Below are 23097 nucleotides of genomic sequence, written 5' to 3'. Positions count from 1 at the left end.
TTGAATAGGCAGTTAAACCAGCAATAAAATTTTTCTTAAAGATATGAAGAAAATGAAGGATTCCTCCACTTCTCCCCTAGCCACCTAGATGCCCTCTCCAGAAGTAGTTTCTTATATATCCTTTTGGAGATAACCAATGCATATATATGTGTCTCTTTAATATAAAAATATATAATTAATTCAGATGCTGAACTGAATTTTGTTTTTCTCAATTATGTACCTTAGATTAGTTCATACTGCTATTTCAGAGCTGCCTCATTCTTTTCTTTTTTTAAAAGCTGCCTCATTCTTAACAGCATGGTATGCCATAATAGTTTTAATTTTACATTTCCTTTTATGAGTTTGGTTGAGCATATTTTCATATTTTTAAGAGCTATTCAAATTGCTTTTTTAAAAAAACTATCCCTTGATGTCCTTTGACTAGCTTTTTCGTTAGGTTGTTGGTCTTTCTCAAAGAATTGCAGGCACTTTATAGATTAAAATAAATTGTTCTTTAATCACTCTGTGGTTCTACATCAACTTTATTTTGATGTAAATATATTTCCTATGCCTTAAAAATTAATGTGCCTCAACTATAATTAAGAGTTTCTCTGATAATACTATTAAATATTTGTATAGGAATGGGTTTATATTATCTAAACAATTTAAGATGGAGTTGTCTACTAGAATAGAAGGGTAGATTCTGTAGCTTATGAAGAAAATACTAAAAGGTGATTATTATTAATACTACGATTTAATGATAACTTAAAAATAATTCAAAAAGTAAAACAGGACTTTAACAATTTAACAGTCTAAAAGACCACAGATAGTAATGGAATTTTGATAAATTATCTTATGTTCCCTAGTGAAAAAATGTTGTGATTTTTACCATTCTGGACTTTGGCACATATCAAGATATCCTTGTACAAGTACAGGTGAGCCAGACTATGTGCAGCCCTTTATTATATAATACATTTTCACAAAGCTCAAGACTCACTTTGGGAGCAGTCAAAATATAAATTGAGTTACTTTTATTACTCTGTTAAAATTAAGTAGGCCTTGATAAAATGCCTTACCACATCTGAATTTGGAAATGTGACCTTGCTATATTAAATCGGTTCAGACTGGTAGAAGCCAGATCAGCTTACTTCTAAGTACTATGGATTTAAGATACTATTACTTTCCCTACAGAAAACTTAACCTTAAGAAGCTTTACTACAAGTAGCGACAAAGTTGCCCACATCTTTTTAATAATGCACTGCAAGTAGCGGTTCTAGTTCAAAGAACTCAACATCATGAATACATGATTGCTGTTTACCACATTAGCATTTACTATATGTAATTCTTATTCTAGAGCTGGGGTGGGGAACCTTTTTTCTGCCAAGGGCCATTTGGATATTTATAACATCATTCGAAGGCCATACAAAATTATCAACTTAAAAATTAGCAATGAAAAAAGCTTGTAGATTTACTGAATTTCCAGTCCCACTTGCAGTTGCCTTGGCAGGGCCAGACCAAATGATTTCAAGGCCTGTATATGGCCCGAAATCCACCCCTGGGCTAGAGGTTATATTAGTACATTTATAATTCCAAAGAATATTTATAAGTAAAAACTTTTAAGTACTTCTTATTTTTACCAAAGTTTCAAAATATATTACTTCTTTTTTGTAAGGTAAATTTTGAGAAACTTTCCTAAAAAGATAAAATAATAAATGAAAATGTGTTTCCTTCGATGTTTTTTAAAAAAACTATTAAGATATGTGTAAAGGCTCTGGATTTATATTTTACTTTCAATGCCTGTCCTTGGGTATAACCTTCAGTAAGTTACATAGCCTTTCTGTGTCTGTTACCATCATAGTGAAAATGGGGATAATAATAGAACTTATTTCTAAGGTGTTTATGGGGGGAAAAAAGAATTAATAATCTTAGGAGGGTGTGTGGTATATACTAAGTATTATATGGAGTCCATCAACTAGCTTCACTGGACTAACAATAGCCTGGTCCATTAACAAAAAGATAATCCACAATATGATACATATACAGTGATGGGCAAAAGTAGGTTTACAGTTGTGAATATGCAAAACAGAATAAAGCTATTGTAATAATCATAACCTGCATGTCTTTTTCCATATGAACTGTAAACCTACTTTTGTCCACCATGTACATGTGAGACATAAGCTCTTAATAACTTTTTGTTGGAATTTTAAAAGTTCACAACATATGGAAATTCAAAGTTTATCATTTTATTATACCTATTTCAATATGTAACACTAAGATCCAAAGAAAGCCACTCTGTGTTCAAAAAATGTATTCTATATCAGATGCATTGAATCTTTCAAAAACTCTGAAATTACACAATCCCATTTTCTTCTTTATTAAATTTCCTCTGTTGACATCAGCTAAATGGCACTTTTTCCTTTACAGTGTTTCAACTGACAGTTTTAACCTGAGCCATTCCATCTGGATCTATTTTAAATAATGGGGTTCTGAATAAGATTTTGTTTTTATTCTTTTTCCTTAAGCATAACTGCCATGGATTTATATGGATTTATCTAAGGTTTCATTTGAAGGGTTCCACTGCTATTATAAAGACAAAAAGAAAGAAAACAGAAAAAAAAGTAGTAGCAGTTGGAAAAACACTTCTATCTATTATCACAATCTGCATATACTTACATTTCCTAAAAATAATCTAGTTAACACTAGAAAATATGTTAATAGATTTTCTTTGGCGAGGCTCAATCAGAAAAATTTCTTAAAACCAAGTTATTCTCTCCAAGTTAACAAAAGCGTAGCTCAGAAAACAAGCTACCTAGAGTAGATAAAATATCTTTGCTATGGCTACTGAGAAATGATGATATCCATTTCTGACCCGAGAACAGTTCAGCAAAGCATTTCAAAGGGGAAACAGAAAAGAAATTCAGTTATTCTAAGTTAAATCTTTATGGCATATTTCAACAAATTTAAAACAGATTTTTAAAAATTAAGCAGATCTTCAATTTTTTTGTTGCTGTATACTGTAGGAAAAGTATAAAGCTACTTCAACACATACCAAAGTTCAAAGACACACCATCATTAATAGATACTCATAAAGTGATGACCAAATAGCTATAACAGAAAGGTTTTACAAAAAGATTTAAAAAAATTGTTTGCACTGTCCTAATTTTAAGGCATTTCCAAAGGTACTTCACCCTTAGATCCAGTAGATATACCCATTTGGAAAAATCCAGACATTTTAATTTTAGTTTTCACAGTTTGTACCACTAAACTAATTTAGTTTTTAAGTTGTGTGGTTTTTAAAAAATCACATTTAAAACTAACGTAGAAATTTTTTTAACACACCTACCCATTCTGCTTAAAATAATTTTAGTTTTGGAGAAAATTACCCCAAATTTTGTTTTACTTACATACAACAAAAATAAATACCCCTTGATTATTCACCATTTTGATTCCTATATACAACAAACATACCCTTAATTATTCACCTATTTAAATAAACATGGCTTTCATTTCAATAATTTTAAAGTATCTAATTTAATTAGTTTCATAATCAAAGCAGTCCAATATCACCATTCAACTTTGTGATACAGCTACAAAATGTAACAGAATTTGATCATGGCTTTACATTATAATGTGTATTTTAAAACAGAGCTTACATTTTACTGTGAATGCTCTGTGTCAGTTAAGGAGGCAATTTTGATAGGAAAAAAATCTTCCTAATGATTTCAGTAAAACATACCCTAGTATTCTGAAGCGTTGTAAATTCCCAGCTCAGACAAACCCATATTTAAATGTAAGAACAGGAAACCTTCCTTATTTGGGAATTCAGGATTCTTGATTTCTAATATTTCTTGCTTCCTGCTGCTGCTCTATCCTCAATCACAAAGGCTGCCTACAGATAGCCCCTCCTAGAGAGAGAGAAGCAAGTGTTAAAGATAAGTGCTTAAAGACTAAAGCTCAGTACCTATGCTTACTTACATCAAGATTTGTCTGTTCATGGGAATCTCTAGAACGTCTATCTCTCCTACTAACAAACATAGCACATTATATAAAATTTCAGTTCAAAATCAAATAAAGATGATTTAGAAATGCATACCATTAGAGGTTGATGCTTATTTTAAAACTATTCACCAGGATCTATCCTTTCAAATTGATGGCTCCAAGATACCTAGCCTGGACCAAAGAAAATGCTCACCTGTAGTCAGCTACATGTTCCCTACCACACACATTTAACCCATTATTTCAAGACACTACTTGTGAATCCACATTAGTGAAAATGTGGTTCTTTGTAACAGCTTTCAGGAATGTATTCCTAAAGGACAAATGGCTATCAGTGAAAATTAACACCAAGGAAGCATTTTATCTAACTACTCAAAGGGAATCCTTTGAGGTTCTCAAAGATACAACAGTTGGGTAGAACTACCTTTGGACATTTAATAATGAAGACTTTCTTTTTTTAATACAAAAAAAGAAAATTCTGTAAACTACCTGCATATATCATTTTACAAACTCTGATATTTAAAATTAGGCTATACAGAAATATACATTAATTTACCCAACTGATAAAAATACACCATTAAATGTAAGTCTATTACATGTATGCTTTAGGTAATGAGTGTTCACAATGTAAAAATTTTCTTTGTTCTACCAAAGGTTCTTCGAGAAGATTAATCTATAAGGTGAAACCAATGGGGGAGTTGGAAAAATTAGTCACAAGTTCAAGTTCTGGCGAAATCAGAACTAGCAACCTCTCTAACCCATTTTAAGGATGAAGACTAAATAGCTCTAAATCACCTATTGCATAGGTTGTAATAATTAAATGAAATAATGTATTTGACAATGCTTTAGGTAAAGGCAAATGATAAAGTTAAGGACTAACAGTAGCATTCCACAGGTATGTTTAAAATATTATTCACAGAAAAATACACAACAGATAGGTTTGGTTTAGTTCAGGAGTAAAGAAAAATATAAATTTTAGGAAAAACTGATTTAAAAATCCAGACAATAAAATTTTGCTGAATTATGTAATTGGAAAATAGTCTAATCACCAGAATGATGTGTAGATTTATATTAACTGTATAAAGGAACATCTGTATATGAAATACATCAGTAGTCAAGACATAAGTCAGTCATATTTTGATTTTTGGTATTTATTATTAATTCAAAAATATACTCCTCACCTGTCTGCATTGAACACTGTTGTTTGACATCTTCAAGAACTGTACATCACCATAGTAAGACTCTCTTCATTTCTAGTCTCATGAGAGAAAACATACCTTTTCCAACTGTCCAATTTTGATTTCATTAACCTTACTTTCTCAAACTGAAGCTGTCAGCATTTGATATGAAATGGAAGACTGAGATAAATAAATTGAGGGATGATAATCTGCTTATAGTAAGAAAGTTATGACATTTCAAAAATTACTTAAAAGATAAGAAAAATATTTTTATTACTTAAAAGATAAAAGAACCTTGGTGGATATAAAGAACTTTGCAATCACATATATTATTGCATGTCCCCTTAAATAGAGAAAAAACTCTTGAACACTTCAAGCATAAAATGTTTCCAAGTTCTCAAACTTTAACCCTTTAAGAACCTTTCTTGGCTACTTGCCAAATCACAAATCCTATTTTCTTAACCAGTGTGTGTGTGAAGGAGGTATCTTCTTGTCTATAGGGGATCATAATTATGATTAGCTGTCACTACCACAGCCATTTGTCAGACTTCTTGAGCCTTTACCTTTCTAATTGACAGTTACACTCCGCTTAACAATGGGGACATGTTCTGAGAAGTGCGTCGTGCTGTGATTGCATAGTTGTGAGAACATCGTAGAGTACCCTTACACACACCTACACTATATGGTACAGACTACTGCTCCTAGGCTATAAGCCTGTACAGCACATTAGTATACAAAATGGCAGAGACTAAATCAAGCACAAGAGAAAATGATGTGCTCAGACACATACTATTCACAAGATGTATGACACTGCTGCCAGTTTAACATAGCAAACTTTTTAAAAATAGGTACAAAGAGTACATTCTAAAATAATAATAAGCCCTAGCTGGTTTGGCTCAGTGGTTAGAGCGTCAACCCTTGGACTGAAGGGTCTCTCTCAGGTTCAATTCCAGTCAAAGGCACGTACCTTGGTTGCAGGCTCAGTCCCTGGCCCTGGTGTAGGGCGAGTGTGGGAGGCAACCAGTCGATGTGTCTCTTTCACATCGTTGTTTCTCTCTCTCTCTCCCCGACCACTCTCTCTGAAAAAGCAACAGAAAAAAAATATCCTTGGGTGAAGATTAAAAAAAAAGTATGGTAAATCATAAACCAGTAACACAGTCATTTATCTTAGCGTTATCAAATATTATGCACATAATTGTATGTGCTGTACTTTTATACGACTGGCAGTGCACTGGGTGTATTTACACCAGCATCACCACGAATGTGAGTAATGCATTGTCCTATGACACTACGATGGCTATGACTTGAAGGCAATAGGGATTTTTTAGCTCCATTATGATCTTATGGGACCACTGTTGTATGCATGGTCCATAGGTGACCAAAATGTCATTATGCAGTGCATGACTGTACTTTAAAATGTGCAAATTCAGACAACCAAAGTTAAACTTGTGTGCAAGTTAAAAACTCTCAATATGTTTAGACTATGTTTTGGCTCACAGAATGGGTAAAATAAACAACCTTCTGAGTGGCTCATAAACTTTAGTGTATTTGCTCTATACATACTTCATCAGTTTAAAGGCTTTCTTTTGTTTAGTTTCAGATTCTCAGCTCTAACATTGATGCTTTAACAAATATTTCAACTTTCCTTAAGTGTCAACTATCATGTCTTTGTTGGTTTTTTAAAATATATTTTTATTGATTTCAGAGAGAGAGGCAGGGAGAGGGAGACAGATATAGAAACATCAATGATAGAGAGCCATCGATCGGCCACCTCCTGCATGTCCCCTGCTGGGGATTGAGCCCGCATTCCAGGCATGTGCCCTGACTGGGAATCGAACTGAGATCTGGACCATAGGTCAATACTCAACGGCTGAGCCAAGGTAGCTGACACCATGTCTTAGTTTAGTTCGATATTCTATTTCTACAATTTTATAAACCAACAGGCTTACTTATTACCAGTTCCTTGAAACTAAACATAGTTATAGTAGACATGCTTAACCTGAATTTGTTCTAGTCCCCTCAAGTGCAGGCAGTTAAGCTATGGGCCATTTAGGCCACCACAGGTTCCATTATCCTGAATCTTTTTGCTCTAGGTAAAGTGGATTTTATGAAGTACCTAAAGACTAAGTTCAGTTACTTAATCACTTTAAAGTCCTTCCATGGCTTTTGTTTTAAATAACCAAGGAACCAAAATTTTAGAGATTGTTCATTACAGAGCAGAATTTCTTCAATGCCTAAAATGTTAAGATGAAGATAAATAAATGAGTCCTTTTTGGTTCTTGATATCCATTCTTAATCATATTTCAATGAACCTAAAGCACAAATTTTCAGACAGCTCAGCTGATCTGAAAGACATATAAGACTAGGAAGAGGATCCTGAATATATTTTGTACTGTTTTCTTACTATGTATATTTCCAACTGCTGTAAATCTATCTCACTTTAGATTTCTACCTTCCTATTAAAAGTAAACATTAGTAAAATTTTAAACTATGGATCAACTTTAAAAAATTATTTTAATTTCAGGTTATCCCTTGAGATATTTAGAAACAAATTAGCATTCAGAATCCTTGCCTTAATGATCAAATAAACACTGACATAGTGATTTAAATGAAAGAACACAGACATTTAATTCCTAATCCTGAAATCCAAAGTAAACTGTATGCCTTCTCTTTAAAACAGGAGAGGTTTGAGGAAAATGAGAGCAAAGAGCATAATAACTAATAGCCATGAAAAAAATACATACACTCAGTAAATCTAAAATTTGATTGTTTTTTGGTCAAAGCATATATATACTTCAAAACAAATCTAATTTTTATCACACCAATAAAAGATTCAAACTAAAAATTTAGTTCAAAGACTAAGTGATTTTGTTATCCAATTTATTATATATAATGAACAATTTTTTAGTAGATTGTGCTCTTCTTAATGCTCTATTTAATGGTATATTTAACTGGTTTGATGGCTGCTATCCCCATTAGGAACAATAAAATAATTAAGGAATATTCTGTTTATGCTCCACTTTCATGGTTAATTACTTTTATTTAAACAATATCACAACACTCCCACCTTACCCTCATCACAATTTATGGTAATACAGCAGATAAGTACTATCTATTAAAAGCAATTTGCCTTCAACAAAATGTTTATATCCAAAGGAGTAACACAAAAGAGGAAAATATTACATGCAAGAAAGTTACTGACTGCAACACCATGTATATTACCAAGTATTTTCAACTTAAAAATATTCAACAAGAGTTAAAAACATAGATAAGTTTAGCGCTGTCTGGTAGGGTTAAGTATGTACATAGTGTACAACCTAGTAGTAGTTCCACTTCTAGATACATCCCCTAGAGAAACTTAGAGCACGTACACCATAATAAAGCTATGGTTGTATGAAAGATGCATGTAAGGAAGGATGGAGAATTGTGTCTATTTTATAAATTGTAATTTTCATTGAGAAAAACACATACTCAGATTATGTTGTTGAACCTCACAATTACATAGTCACTGAATACAATCTTATGAAAAGCATTGAATTAGAGCCTTCTACCCATCTGGTAATACTGCTTCTCTACTGGAAGCAAAATGTCTATTTGAAAATATTTAGCTTTCCCTCCTGGGAGCAGCCCCGGCCTCGGCCTCTCTTTCCTTCAAACTGAAGTATAGCACTCCCATTTCAGCCTTTACAACCATTACTTTGAAGATAAGCAAGAGCAACAAAATTTGGCCGCTGGGCCTCTGCGACTGGCCCGGTAGGGGAACTTCCGGTCGTGGGGGGGGGACACACACACCCCGAGATGATGCTCCAGGGCCCCACGATGAGGACTTCTCCCCTGCAGGTTAGAAAGCTGATGCCCTATGGCCCATTCATTTGTTTGGAATCTCAGAACGCCTCTGGAGTGTCCTTTTTTTAAAAAAAAATTGCACTGTCGGAGAGAGAAACAAGATAGAGGCGTAGGTAACAGCTGCACCCACTGCCTCGATGCAACCACATCAAAATTACAAATAAAATACAGAACCACCATCCCTCAGAGCCTCCTGAAATCTGGCTGAACAGAAGCCCTACAACCAGGGAACTGAAGAAGCACCGAGACCAGTAGGAGGGGCGGAGACACGGGCGGATCAGGGCTAGATGGCGGAGACACGGCCACGGGCCCACACCCAGTGCTGCGGTTGAAACCTGGGAGGGAACACAGGCGGTGGGGGTTTCCCGGAGTGACGGGTCCCAGCCCCACAGCAGGCCCCCAGCCCAGGGCTCCAGGGCCGGGATGAGACATCCCCACAACTTCGGGCTGTGAAACCAGCGGGGACTGTGGCTGAGGGTCTCGGAGGCTGAGGGAGCCCCAGGAGCATCTCTTAAAGGGCCCGGCACGGACTCACTCGGACGCTCCCTCTGAGACCAGTGCCGGGCAGCAGCTTGAAAGGAATGTGGGACACCTGGGGAGGAACTAACCTGCCTGAAATCCAGGCGAGAGGTGGAGGGGCAGCTTCCTCCCAGGCAGAAGAGCTGGCGGCGGCTACTGCTACTTTGGCAAGTCCTCCCTGCACACAGCCTGCCGGCTGGGGCCACATTTGAATCGCCAGCACCAGACTCACACCTTTGGCCTCGCCCCTCCCCACCTGCAAGCTCATCCAGGCTGTTTCTAATGGCTTTCCGTGCAAGTGGCCTCTTGAGCCTTATGCTTAGGACTTTCCTAAAATCTCTCAAACAAGCAGCAGTGGGCCCCATAGGGCTTGATAAGTGGCCCCAGGCCTGGCACTAGCAGCAGCCTGCATTGGCTCATAGCTTGGCCTCTCCTGGACACCTCCAAGCCTAGCACAAGTAGCAGCCATCTACAGTTTGCTGTGTAGCTCATGCTGGGTGGCCCTGGGCAAGGCACTGGCACAGGCTGACTTTGCACCTCCCGGGAGGCCCCAGAGACAGTGCACCTGGTGGTCAGACTTGACCACGCTGGATTACAACCCTACCACATCCACGAGTGATACACTCAAAGGGTGCACTTGAACACCAAAGCTCCACTGAAGCAAATCCTGCTCCACAGGGGTGTCTCCAGCACAGCAGCTCTCTGGCTGTAGTTGCAGTGGGTCCTCAGAGCTGATTGGCCTGGGGGTCAGTTCCTCCCAGTGACGCCAACAGCACCCAAGGCTCAACTACAACAGGACAGTGCACACAGCCCACACAGGGGAGCACCTAGAAGGCCCAGCTCAGGTGACAGGGGAGGCTGAGCCACTTGACCCTACAGGACACCTACTACACAAAGTCACTCTACAAATTCCAGGAGACATAGCAGCTCTACCTAATACACAGAAACAAACACCAGGAAGCAGCCAAAATGTGGAGGCAAAGAAGCATGTCACAGAGGAAAGAACAGAAGAAATCTCTAGAAAAGGAACTAAATGAAATAGATCCAAGCAAGCTAACAGATACAGAGTTCAGAATAATGGTTATAAGGATGCTCAGGGACATTAGTAAGAGTATGACGAAAATAATTGAGAAAATCGATGACATAATAACGGACCAATTTGAAATGAAGGCTACACAAAATGAAATGAATAACTTACAGGGAATCAACAGTAGAGTAGAGGACGCTGAGAATCAAATCAGCAATTTGGAACATGAAGAAGCAAAAAACACCCAACCAGAAGAGCAAAAAGAAAAAAGAATCCAGAAATATGAAGATAGCATAAGGAGCCTCTGGGACAACTTCAAGGGGCCCAACATTCATATTATTGGGGTGCCAGAAGGAGAGGAAAGAGAACAAGAAATTGAAAACCTATCTGAAAAACTAATTACAGAAAACTTCCCTTATCTGGGGAACACTATTACTGTGAAATAATTTATGAAAGGCAGTGTCAACTCTTTAGACTGACTGGAATGAAATCATGGTAGGAAACTAAAATACAGTAGTATTTAATACTTACTTAAAATTTATATTAAAACTCACCTCTGCCCATTTAAGAATACAGGTCATACAGAAGACATGATTACAGTTTTCTGGAAAACCAACTTCCTTCTCTAATAGGCAGTTAAGACATATTGGACATCTGTCAGCTTCACTGTACAACAGACCAGTGGCAGCAGTATTATCTTTGTCTTCTTCACCTGAAATGTAAAGCAGCCATATATGCTTTCAAGGTCTCCAGACCAAATGACTTCTGTGGCAGTATCATGGACTAGATACTATAAAGGGCCTTTCTACTACAAAGTAATTAGATCTAGACACATTATAATAAACATACTCATTAAGCACAATACCCCCAATATTAATTTTTATTTTTTAATGAGGAAGTGAAAAGAAGTTTTCATGAATTTAACTTTAAAATAATAGTCACATGGTTGAAAAATTTAGAAGTAAAAAAAGGTTATATGGTAGTGACAAATCTCCCATTCATATCTACACCTATCCATCCAGTTCCAACCAACATTTCACAACTTTAGTTTCTTCTCTGTTCTTCCAAAGATTTTTTTAATGCATAGACAAGCAAATCTTAATATATGTCCTTTCAAACCTCCTTCACACAAATGCTAGAGCACTATACACACCAGTTTGCTTTTGCAAAGTTTGACCTATTGATGAACATTCACTTGTTTTCAACCTTTGGCTATTACAACAATGCTGCAATGAATAACTTAGTCATTTCACATTTTTAATAGTGTATTTATAGGATTAAATTCCTAAAAATGAAATTGTTAGATCAACATGTATGTACATTTCTAATTTGAATAGATAGAAATTATATCCCTTAGGGTTTGCACTAATTTAAACACCCACCAGCAATGCAACCAACATACAAAGTTATGTATTGCTGACTCAAAAGTAAATAAAGGAGCCCAACCGGGCGTGGCTCAGTGGTTGAGCGTCGGCCTAGGATCCAGGCAATTGGGGTTCGATTCCCAGTCAGGGCACATGCCTGGGTTGCGGGCTCCATCCTCAGTCGGGGGCGTGCAGGAGGCAGCCGATCAATGACTCTCTCATCACTGATGTTTCTCTCTCTCTCCCTCTCCCTTCCTCTCTCTGAAATCAATAAAGATATATTAAAAAAAAAAAAGTAAGTAAAGGAAACATCAAGATTCAACATAAAACAGAAATAAAGAAACAGTCAGCCAAAATGTTAACAGTATACACCACACAAATAGAAAACCTGGGATTGTCCTGGGAGCAAATGTCCACACTAGTGTTCCGATATCGTGACTAACACTTAGGACAACCTAGGTGGAGAAACTGTTTTTGATAGGCTCCCATGGTAAGCCAAGACTCTCAAATGGTGCTAGGCTCCCATGGTAAGCCAAGACTCTCAAAGTGGTTCCAGCAAGGGTTCAGGGAAAAACAAATACAAATCCTCTGAAGGAAAGCATCCCTAATTTAGTCCCCCAGGATTCCACAGATTAAATTTATCAAATATGAAGTAATAATCAAACATTATCAAACCCAAGAAAAAAACTGCCTTGAGTAAGAATAAGCAGAAACAATAATTTATTTGGATTTATTTATTTTTATATTTATATATCTTTATTTATTTATTATACATTCATTTAGATACACATTGGCTTCAAATATAAGAATTTTCCAATATTACATAGAATGACTGAACAGCAGACTAGACCTAGAAGAAAAAATATTTGTGAACTGGAAGAGAGATTTGAGGAAACTGTCTAGAATGTAAGAGACACACAAGGTGATGTAACCTGTGAAAGAGAGGTTGGAAAATGAGGTCAGACCAAAGTCTAACATACTAATTGAAGTTTAGAGGAAAAAGAATAAAGAAGAGGCAATGGCGAAAGCAGTAATGACTGGGAAAAGATAAAATAAACAAAAACCAAAAAAACCCCACCATGATCCAACAGATAAAGGATACACAAGGTATGCTATACAGAAGAAATGAAAATAATCTGTGCCCAGAAACAATGTAGCAAAACTGTAAAACATTAAAGGTGAAAACACTATTAAAAGCAAAAGAGGGAAAAGACAGGTTATCTAAAAGCCAATGACAATTAAGGCTGAAAAGAGATTTCTTGACAGCAAGGAAGAAAATTTTAAAATGGCTAAATAAGTGATAGGAAGGGAAAAAAAATTATCAACCCAGAATTGTGTATCTATCTTTGAACAGTTTCGAAGAGGAGAAAATAAACAGAAAAAAAACTTAAGAGTTAATCACCAATAGACTTTTCAGTAAAGTAACTTAAGGTTTTTTCAGAAGAAAAGGAGTGGAGAAAAACAATCCCTCAAATATCTGTATCAAATATAATTTAACTTGTGGTGTTCTGAAAAAACACAACAAAACACGAAACCAAACAAACAAACAAAACCACCAAAATGATGGATGAATAACCTATAAATGTAGAGTAGGATGATCAGAGTTAAAGTGTTCTAAGGTTCTGTTGGCAGTGAAGATTAAATAGTAACTTTCAAAAATATTAACTTCAGACAGAGGAAAATATCAATTCTATTTTAAAAATAAAACAGAGAAAGTATGTACCTCCTAAACAAGTAGGGAGCGAAAATTTAGGAAGAAAAAGAAAAAAGCTCAAGAAACCAAAAACCTTGATCAATTGAAAATAAGACATGTGAGGAGGGAAAAAAAATGTGTGCACTTCTTATTCAAGCAGCTTATTTCAGAATTTAAGAATAAAAATAAGTAAAATAAAAACTCCTTGTGTATTATGAAGCGTACAAATGAACAGTTCGAAAACACTAAGTTTTGCTCTTCACACACAAGCATTATAAAAATGAAGTTACCTTCCATATCTTCATAATCCTGATCTCCCACACTTAGGGTATAGACAGTTTTCTTCTTCATTTCTCCTTGAAAAGGGGTTTCCTATAGGATGAATTATAATAGAAACTTTTAATGTATGCCTTCTCTCAATAATATAAAAAAAGACCTAAACCTGGAAGAAATTATTTTACACATAAAAGAACACACAGCACAAGCCTGTAAATTCTGTGGCTAATCCAGTACACTTTTATACTCCTTGCCATCAGGCACACAGTCTTACTGAAAGGAAAAGACTTACATAAGCATTAAGCAACAAAGACTAAATGATAAATTGTGTGGTCAGACATAAATATAATTGGAGCTTAGAAAAAAAGAGATCAATTTAGACTAGATTTTTCACTAAAGGTGATAAGTTATATATATTGAGGAGTTCACGGCAACAAAGGAGCAATGTTGCCCGGCTGGGCGTGACTCAGCAGTTGAGAGTCAACCTAGCATCCAGGCAATCGGGTTTCGATTCCCGGTCAGGGCACATGCCTGGGTTGCGGGCTCAATCCTCAGTCAGAGGTGTGCAGGAGGCAGCCAATCAATGACTCTCTTATCATTGATGTTTCTATCTCTCTCTCTCCCTTTTCTTTCCTCTCTCTGAAATTGATAAAGATATATTAAAAAACAAAACAAAACAGGAGCAACGTAGTAAAAGGAAAAAAATAGAATTTAGTTAGGTCAGTTTGACAAGAACAAGAGTGAGTGAGTGAGTGAGTGAGTGAGTGAGTGAGTGAGTGAGTGAAAATGTGTGTGAGAGAGAGAGAGAGAACTGAGGAAGGATGAGCACGTATGACAAAAAGTTCATCTGAAAGATTACAATGAGTAACGAAAGCAATAAGCAGAGCAATGTAAATCAAGTAGGGTTAGCTTATAGAAGTATCTCTAACGGCTGGCTGTGAAGTTTAAATTCAATCTCATAGATTCCCCTGAAGACAACTGACATGATAAAAGTGAAGTAAATGAATCTTTTGAAAGAATTACCTGCCAGCAAAGCACAGAATGGATTACAGTGGGAAGATATTAGAAGCCGAGAGATTTGCATAGCTAGGGTAACTGGCTGTGAAGTGAACAGAAAAGAAAGAAATTGAAGAGCTGAGAATTTCTGAGATTTGATGACTAAATAAATACAGGGAAGAAATCAAAGATTATTCTGGCCTAGAGAACTAGAAAAATGGTGATTACAAGAGGCAAATGAGAAACGTGGGAACGAGAATTAATTTGTTAGTCAACAGAAACAAATGCATGAGGTAAAACTGTTTTTTAAATCAACTCTTAGAATTCTTTCTTGAATTGATACAAGACGTGATTGCAATGAACTATTCAAATACATTTTGGATTATCTAGGCACAAGAAATCACCAATTTCTTATCTGTTATTCTCCCATTTGTATATTAAGTAATTTTTATTAGTTTCCTAAATAATTTAAACATCCTAGTTTCTACATTAAAAGAATCTATTGCCCAGGAAAATTCTCTATTAGGTTAAATACGAAGAAATGCAAAGGCCTGACTTTGGTCCCAAAACCAACTGTAAAGCAGAAGATAAAAAAATTAGTAGCAAATATAAAAATAATTTAAAGGTTTTAGTGGGTTAAAAATCTGAAATGAGTCAGGGTTAGAGTTACTTAAAAAGAGGTGATTCAATCACAGCCTACCTTAATAAAAGTAGAATGTCAAAAACAAGATGTTGTTCGCAGCCTACATGTGCAACATCTGTTTTAGTGCTAGTGCTGTTCTTTAGGGACAAAATAATGACTGTCCAGGAAGATGACTAAAATGGTGACAGCCCTGGAAACCGTATCATATGCAGAAAGGTAAGGCAATAAGAATGTTTAACCTGAAAGAACCTAAAGATTAAGAAGAAGGTTAGCAGTTATCTTAAAATGGAATGGGCTGTTCTGAAGAGAAGTAGAATGATCTATCAATGAAGGTATTTAAAGAGAGGCTCAATGACATATTGTGGGATTTTTTTTTAATTCAAAAATTTACTGAGTGCTACTGACATACTATTAGGCAATGCTCTAAGTACAGAACTGATTAAGACAGAAATTCCTGCCTTTAAGTCTACTGGTGGAGATAAAATAAACAAAGTAAAATATCTGGTGTGTCAGATGTTGAGAAGTACTGTGGAGAAAAAAATAAAACAATACAATTATTTTTAAAAGCCATACAATTAGCATGGCTAATAAGTGAGAAAGTGGAGAAATTGTTATTTCATACATAGTATTTAGAAAAAGCCTTTCTAATAAAGTGGCATGTGAATTAGCAACCTGAAAGAAGCAAGGGAGAGAGCTATGTGGGTATCTAGAGGAGCTGTATTGTACGCAAAAAGAACAGCAAATATGAAAGTCCAAAGACAGAGTAGAGGAGCAGGTCTGGTGTGCTCAAGGAACAAAAAGAAATTAATGCAGTTAGAATAGAGTGAAAGAGAGGAAAAGTAGATAAGGAGAGAGGTGATAGAACATAAAGTCATGCAACACCTTAAAGACTAAGTAAGGTAAATACATTTGCTTCTTTGAGTGAGGGGCCTGTGGATTTTAAACAGAAGAGGTGGCAAAGGGAAAAGCAGAGGCCAGCAAGGGGACTACTGCAATAATCTAGAGGGCACATGACAATGGCTTGTACCATAGTAGTAGCAAGGGTGATGAAAAGTGCTCAGATTCCAGCTGTGTTTTCAAACGACAGCCATAAAGATTTGCTGACAAGATCAAACGTGGGGTATGTGTTAGAGAACAAGAGACCAGGATAATTGTGAAGTATTCTGACATGAGCAACTAGAAATGATGGACTTGCTGAGACAGAATATTACTTTAAAAATATTCAGATAGTTGCCCGGCTGGCGTGGCTCAGGCAGTTGAGCATCAACCTATGATCCATGAGATCACAGTTTGATTCCCAGTGAGGGCACATGCCTGGGTTTCTGGCTCGATCCCCAGTGGGGGGCTGGCAGAAGGCAGCCGATCAATGATTCTCATCATTGATGTTTCTACCTCTCTCTGTCCCTCTCCCTTCCTCTCTGAAACCAATAAAGACATATTTAACAAACAAAAATTCAGATAGTCATATGTTACTCTACTTGATATTCACCCAGAAAGAGTATCAATATCACCTGGGAACTTGTTACAAATGCAGGATACCTCAGGCACCACCCCACACCTAGCGAGTAAGAATCTGCATTTTACCAAGATCTATAAATGATTCTTATGTACACTGAAGCTTAGGAAACAGTGTTCTAGACAACTTCCCAATTTAGTTGATTTTAGAGTCATAGTGTGTTCCTGCCTGGCCAGCGTGGTTCAATGGTTGAGCGTCGACCCATGAACCAGGAGGTCACAATTTGAATTCAGGTCAGGGCACATGCCTGGGTTGTCGGCTCGATCCCCAGTAGGGGGCGTGCAGGAGGCAGCCGATCAATGACTTTTATGACTGATGTCTCTATCTCTCCCTCTCTTCCTTCTTCTCTCTGAAATGAATAAAAACATTAAAAAAATAAAAATAAAATCATATTTTATTCTTGTATGATCTATAATTGAGCATAATTCTTTATTTGGGGGAAGTCTATAATTGAGTGTAATTCTTTATTTGAGGAAAGCCATATTGTAACCTCTCCCCCATTATCCTAAATATCTAAAAATAACAATATATTTAAGCTGGAGTTAATTCAATGTGGTAAAAGTCAATTTGAAAATCAACAATATTTTTAAAACATAGGAAGTTTTCACAAGATGTAATATACCATCCTTTCATATAGCTAAATAATTTATGTCCTATTGAACAATTAAATCTACACTATTTTCACATTTCCTCCATTAAGAATATTAAGCTTAGCCCTGGCAGGGTAGCTCAGTTGGTTAGAGTATTGTCCCAATATGCCAAGGTTGCAGGTTTGATCCCCAGCCAGGGCATATGCAGACATCAACCAATGAATGCACAAATAAGTGGAACAACAAATCAATGTTTGTCTTTCTCTCTCTCTCTCTCTCTCTGCTCCCCTCCTCTCTCCAGTTCAACAATTTGCAACTTGTTCATGTTTATATGTTCTAGCTGACTAGACTCTACGTTTTAATCTAAGGATCCAGGGTTTTTAATACCAGTTCTGCTTTGAATTTCCAGTAACAGGAACACAGGAATACAATAGAGATTCATGGTCTTAGCCAATAATTTGTGGACAATAAAAGACCTGAAATAAGATGTGCGTGGCCAGGACTATCCTTCCTTGTGGTTTGTGGAAGAGTTAGATATAACCTGATTTCATAATTAACTATTTATGACTCACTCTATAATTATAAGTCATAGTCTACCTAAACTACTTATTAGTTCCACTAAAAAGTTCTGTAAGTTAACTATCTATCAGTCACAATGAACTTTCTTTTAATTTTGGTTTACTTCAAATAAATTTCTAAGAATGGATGTTCCCGCTATAATTTAGGTAAACTCTGTTTACTTTTCAGATTATTTTAATTTGCAAATTCCAATCTTTAATGTCTCTTCCCAGGTTCTACCTTTCCAAGCTAAAATATTTTTAAAGTCTATTATCCCTAATGTAATTATCTTAGAGTACTTCTACCTTCCAGGTTGCCCTTTTCTATTACCTCTGTTACATATTGAAAATACCATTCCAAATATGTTCATAAAACAGTTTGGGAAGAATGAATGATCTAACCTTAAAATTTTATTTATCATAAAAGCCATCAACTTTTAGAACGTGGAATGAAAAAAAGTACTGACACAAAACAGTTTTCAGGGACTTAACACTCATTTTCTCACATAAACCCTGGAATACACGGAAATGAGAGCCCCAGGCCAGCCATTAGAGTGCATTCAAGCAACAAAGTATGTAAGACAGTTCAGTTCTCCAGAACAGTGCTGCCCAATAGGGAATTGTTCTATCAAGCACTTGAAATGTGGCAAGTGAAGAACTAAATCTTAAATTTTATTTAAGTTTTAATTAATTTGAGTAATCCAATCTGGCTACTGGCTACTGTGTTAGACAACATAGCTTTAGGATATAACTACCATCCTCTATAAAAGAAAACTGCTTCAAGTTATACTGGAGATACTGACAATGTATTTTCTACTGCAAGCAGTTGCTTGGGGCGCTTCAAGGAATCAAAGGACCACAGGTTCCTGGTAATAGAAACTAAACTTTTTAGCTTTGGCTGGCTCCATTTAAAATTCCTACCCTTTTTCTCTTCTTCCCATCTTTTCCTCTTCCCAAGTCTTTTTCCTTCCATCTACTATAAAACAGAACTCCTTTCCTTTTCAGTTCACTTCAAAACTCCCTCTTCTTGCTTCCTCCTACAGTTCTTCAAGCAAACCCACAGTATCTGAAGATATCAACATCCTAGTTATGACTACAATGTTAGAGGTCCAACAGACATAGATTCAAATCCCAACTCCACTAACATGTAATAAGTGGCTGTTACTATCACTGCCAGAAAGAATAGAAAAATAGGGAGGGGTAGTGAAATTGCCCAATTTTTTTGTTTTCCCTAGACAAAAGTGAAAGATAAAGGCAAACGCAGGACTGAAAAAATACAAATCGACATTTCTGATTAACAAACTAATCACTCAAGTCTAGTACTATTTTGTCAAAAGGGCACAATCAGATCCAAAGAAAGAAGAAGGACTTAAGACTGGCCATGAGGAAGTTTAATACTATTTCCCACCCCATTCCCACACCCAATCCTATCATTACAGACTTTACCATAGAAAGGCACTGATATGATAAATGGGAGCCAGGGTTGAATGAAAGGGATACTGAGAAAAAGTAAGAGCTGTCATTATGTTGGGCACACTTACACCACATTCAAAGTGCACTTCATAAAGATTCTAAATGCTATATTTATTTGTATGGCTAAAGTATTCAGAGAATCCATAAAGATTCTCAGAACCTCTCATAGATAGTCTATTCCTTTTTATTCTTTATTTCCAGTCTTCTATCCAAGATAAACCAGTCCCCAAATTCAACCCTCTGTCCAAAAAAATTCAATTGAAAAAGAGGGGGCATTCAGTAAGATACTCAGAGTGATGTATTTCAGTCATTAATGACTTAGGCACTGGTGTCAGGCAAACTTGTGCCTATGATATTGTCTAGCAATAGTAACCATTCAAATGTTAACCATTACGATTAATGCAGGATCTTCCATCCCAACCCCAGTCTTAAAATAAAACCGTTAAGTGCCTCCCAATTATCTACTCAAAAATTTGATCCTACCTGTAAGTATATTATTTTCCCTTGGAGAAACCATGAACAAGGCTACATTTTAATGATGTCTAGGGAGGGATTCTTTCCTTTATTATAGGCTAATGGTAAAAAAACTGGCTGAGTATTTTTATAAATAAATGTTGTTTAAGCACAGCCATGTTTATTCCTTTACATATTGCCTATGGCTGCTTTTGCACTACTATGACAAAATTGAATAATTGCAACAGAAACCATACTCTGCAAAGTCTAAAATAATTTCAATCTGCCCATTTTAGAAAGTTTGCCAACACTATTAAACACTAAAGAAGATTGCCTAGTTTGGAGATGTGGTTCAGGTCTCATTACAGAGGGCTACTCCAGCTTTCTTAAGTATAGGCATCTATCTACATTTGTATTCAACCTGTACTCTGGCATCACGGCTACTTATTACACATTTTGAATCAATGGTTCTACAATGTTGTCTTTGATTTCCTTTAAAATTCCCTTGAAGGCTATGTAATTTTGTTGATTTATCTACATTTATTTTATCAATCTGGCTTAAACTATCATGAATATTTGCTCTACTGCCTTCAACTTGTTCACTTCAGAATAAGGTTAAGGCTATTAACTCCTTCAGCTTGATAGTTATTTCCTTTCCATGTTCTCTGCTACATAAATCAACTGACTCCTGCTTCTGATATGTCACTGTTGATTTTTTAATCTCTTGCAGGATGCTCCCAAAGTATTTTTTTCTTCCTGATTTCCACCCTCTAACAATTTTGTCAGACTTAAGTAGACTTCTTTGTTTTAGGTGGGCTATTCTGACATGTGTTGGTTTAAAATATCCTTCACCTGCATGTTTGGTGCTGGAGCCTGAATACTATTACTCTTCATACAGAGACGGGAATGTGCCTTTTAGCATAGGATTTAGAAAAACTCTCTGGTTTTAAACTTCAGACCTTAATCTCTTTAAATCCTGTGTTCTCATCTATAAAATGGAGATATAGTAACCACTTCAGTCGTTATAAAGGTTAAACTACATAATCACATAATCCATTTAAAGTGCTTAGCACAAAAGAAGTACTCAACAAGCATACATGCACAAACACACGAAAATCTCCCCACCCCAAATGGATTTTAGATATACCATGAGAAATCTATATGACTCCAAGATTAGGTTTTCATTATTAAAAAAAGAAAACTCCTGTATTTCAAAGAATATCTACATATAGAAAAAACCAGTATGAGTAAAAAGTTCACAAAATTTAAATTGTCAAATAGCTTTTCAAACAGATCTTATAGTACAAACATAAATAAATTCTTTATTCTACACTGATAATATTTATTAAGATTCTGGTTTATCTGGAAATAAAAACGTTAAACCAAGACACAAAATCTAGGGCTAAAAAGTAAATAATCCTAGGATTTTTTTATCCCATTTTCTGCTTATAGGAGATAAAACGGTAAATAGCTGTAACATATGGCAACTCCAGAAAAAAAAAAAAAAAGCGGGAGGGAGAGAGATCATGGTTAAGCTATAATCACAATATTGTACGTGTGTCACCATCATTCATTCATTCATTTTCTAAGAGTGTCATTTAAAGTGTATTTAATAAGTATACAAATATTCACAAGCCTTCTTACCCTTAAGATTCTTCAGGTCGAACAGTCAGGTAATCGGTTTTCCATCAAACTATTCTAGGGAGAGAATTATGAAAATTAGTCCCATTTCACTTCACTTACACTCAGCTGCATCTATATTTAACTTGAGTTCAAAAGAAAAGAGAACAGGAAAGTATAAAGAACGACTTACTCCAGAGGGCCTCCGGATGTGAGAAAAATTTATTTAGAATTTAAGACACTTTAACAGAATAACTGTATGCCTTCAAATATGAAGACACACATTGGTGCTGACGACCAACAATAATAAAAACACTTTATTTAGTGAGGGAGGAGCACAAGTCACTTTCAGCACACAGGAAAAAGTGAACTGAAAACAAAGTAAAAGAAAATTAGAAAAAAATGTATCCCAACAAAAAAATCCACACACACACACACACACACACACACACACACACACACACACACATCCCAGAAACCCAGTAACTACTAGAATTTAAATTATTTCCTGAACTAAAGATCTTAAGTATCCTTAACCAGTCATCAGTTTTCTTTATCCAACTAGGCTCTACACCAGACTCCCCACATGTCTACAGCTTATTTCTAATTTATTCATTCAACAAATATTTAGCCAGTTTCCCCATTTCCTAGGCACCACTAGGCCTTAAGCACTGACATACCTGACAAAAACAAAACCCACAATTACATTACCGTATAGCAGGTACAGTAATGGCGGTAAGCAGATTATAGAAACACACAATGAGCACCAAATCCTTTCAAGATATATGTGTGTTTGGAAAAAAGGCTTCTCAACTGAGACCCAATGGATTAAAAGTGTTTTTCTAACTATTCTCCCCTATTACAGCATTTCCATTTTAAAGGACTCAGAACTGGAATTATAAATTTTAACATGACAGTGAGGACTTTAATTTTCAAAACAAAGGAAAGGAAGGATACATGCAAATGAGAGCACACAGGTCAGCTGATGTTCTGGCCATGTTAGACCTTTTCTATGGAAATGACCAGTAGGTAAATGTGCCTGATTCCACATCATAAAGGCCTATGGCCAGAAAAAGCTTTTCAGACTAATTGTTGAACATATTTATTGGTGGAGAGAAGTTATCTTTTCTCTTTCTTCAACTTTCATAAAATAGTACACTTTCACAAATTATCTGAGTATATTCGTTATCTAACTGAACACTATGAATTAAACAAACAAACAAACATAGGTCTTTAGTAAACAAAACGCTTGTCCCTTCAACACACCAAGTTCTCTCTATTTATAATCACAGCATTTACATTTTCCAGCACCATATTTTTTCAGTTAAAAATAAAATTCTTAACCAGGAAGTAAAATGCAGAACCAGATTA

At 35.9% G+C, this 23097-nt stretch overlaps 1 protein-coding gene across 3 annotated transcripts in view; it reads right to left on the bottom strand.

Annotated features, from left to right (window-relative positions):
* SCAF11 (SR-related CTD associated factor 11) overlaps nucleotides 1-23097 on the bottom strand; it is a 71346-nt gene that overhangs the window by 30190 nt on the left and 18059 nt on the right. For all 3 annotated transcript variants that reach the window (XM_016201171.2, XM_016201168.2, XM_016201170.2), the window contains exons 2-4: nucleotides 21751-21804; nucleotides 13893-13974; nucleotides 11100-11257 (exon numbers count right to left, since the gene is read on the bottom strand). In XM_016201171.2, the coding sequence (XP_016056657.2) occupies nucleotides 11100-11257; nucleotides 13893-13953 (219 nt within the window). In that variant the 5' untranslated portion in view covers nucleotides 13954-13974; nucleotides 21751-21804. The remainder of the gene's footprint in view (nucleotides 1-11099; nucleotides 11258-13892; nucleotides 13975-21750; nucleotides 21805-23097) is intronic.

Source organism: Miniopterus natalensis, chromosome 2, assembly GCF_054644295.1.
Source record: "Miniopterus natalensis isolate mMinNat1 chromosome 2, mMinNat1.hap1, whole genome shotgun sequence".
NCBI classification, from domain to species: domain Eukaryota; kingdom Metazoa; phylum Chordata; class Mammalia; order Chiroptera; family Miniopteridae; genus Miniopterus; species Miniopterus natalensis.
The sequence above is the reverse complement of the archived record's forward strand: the minus strand, read 5'-3'. Positions and strand labels throughout refer to the sequence as shown.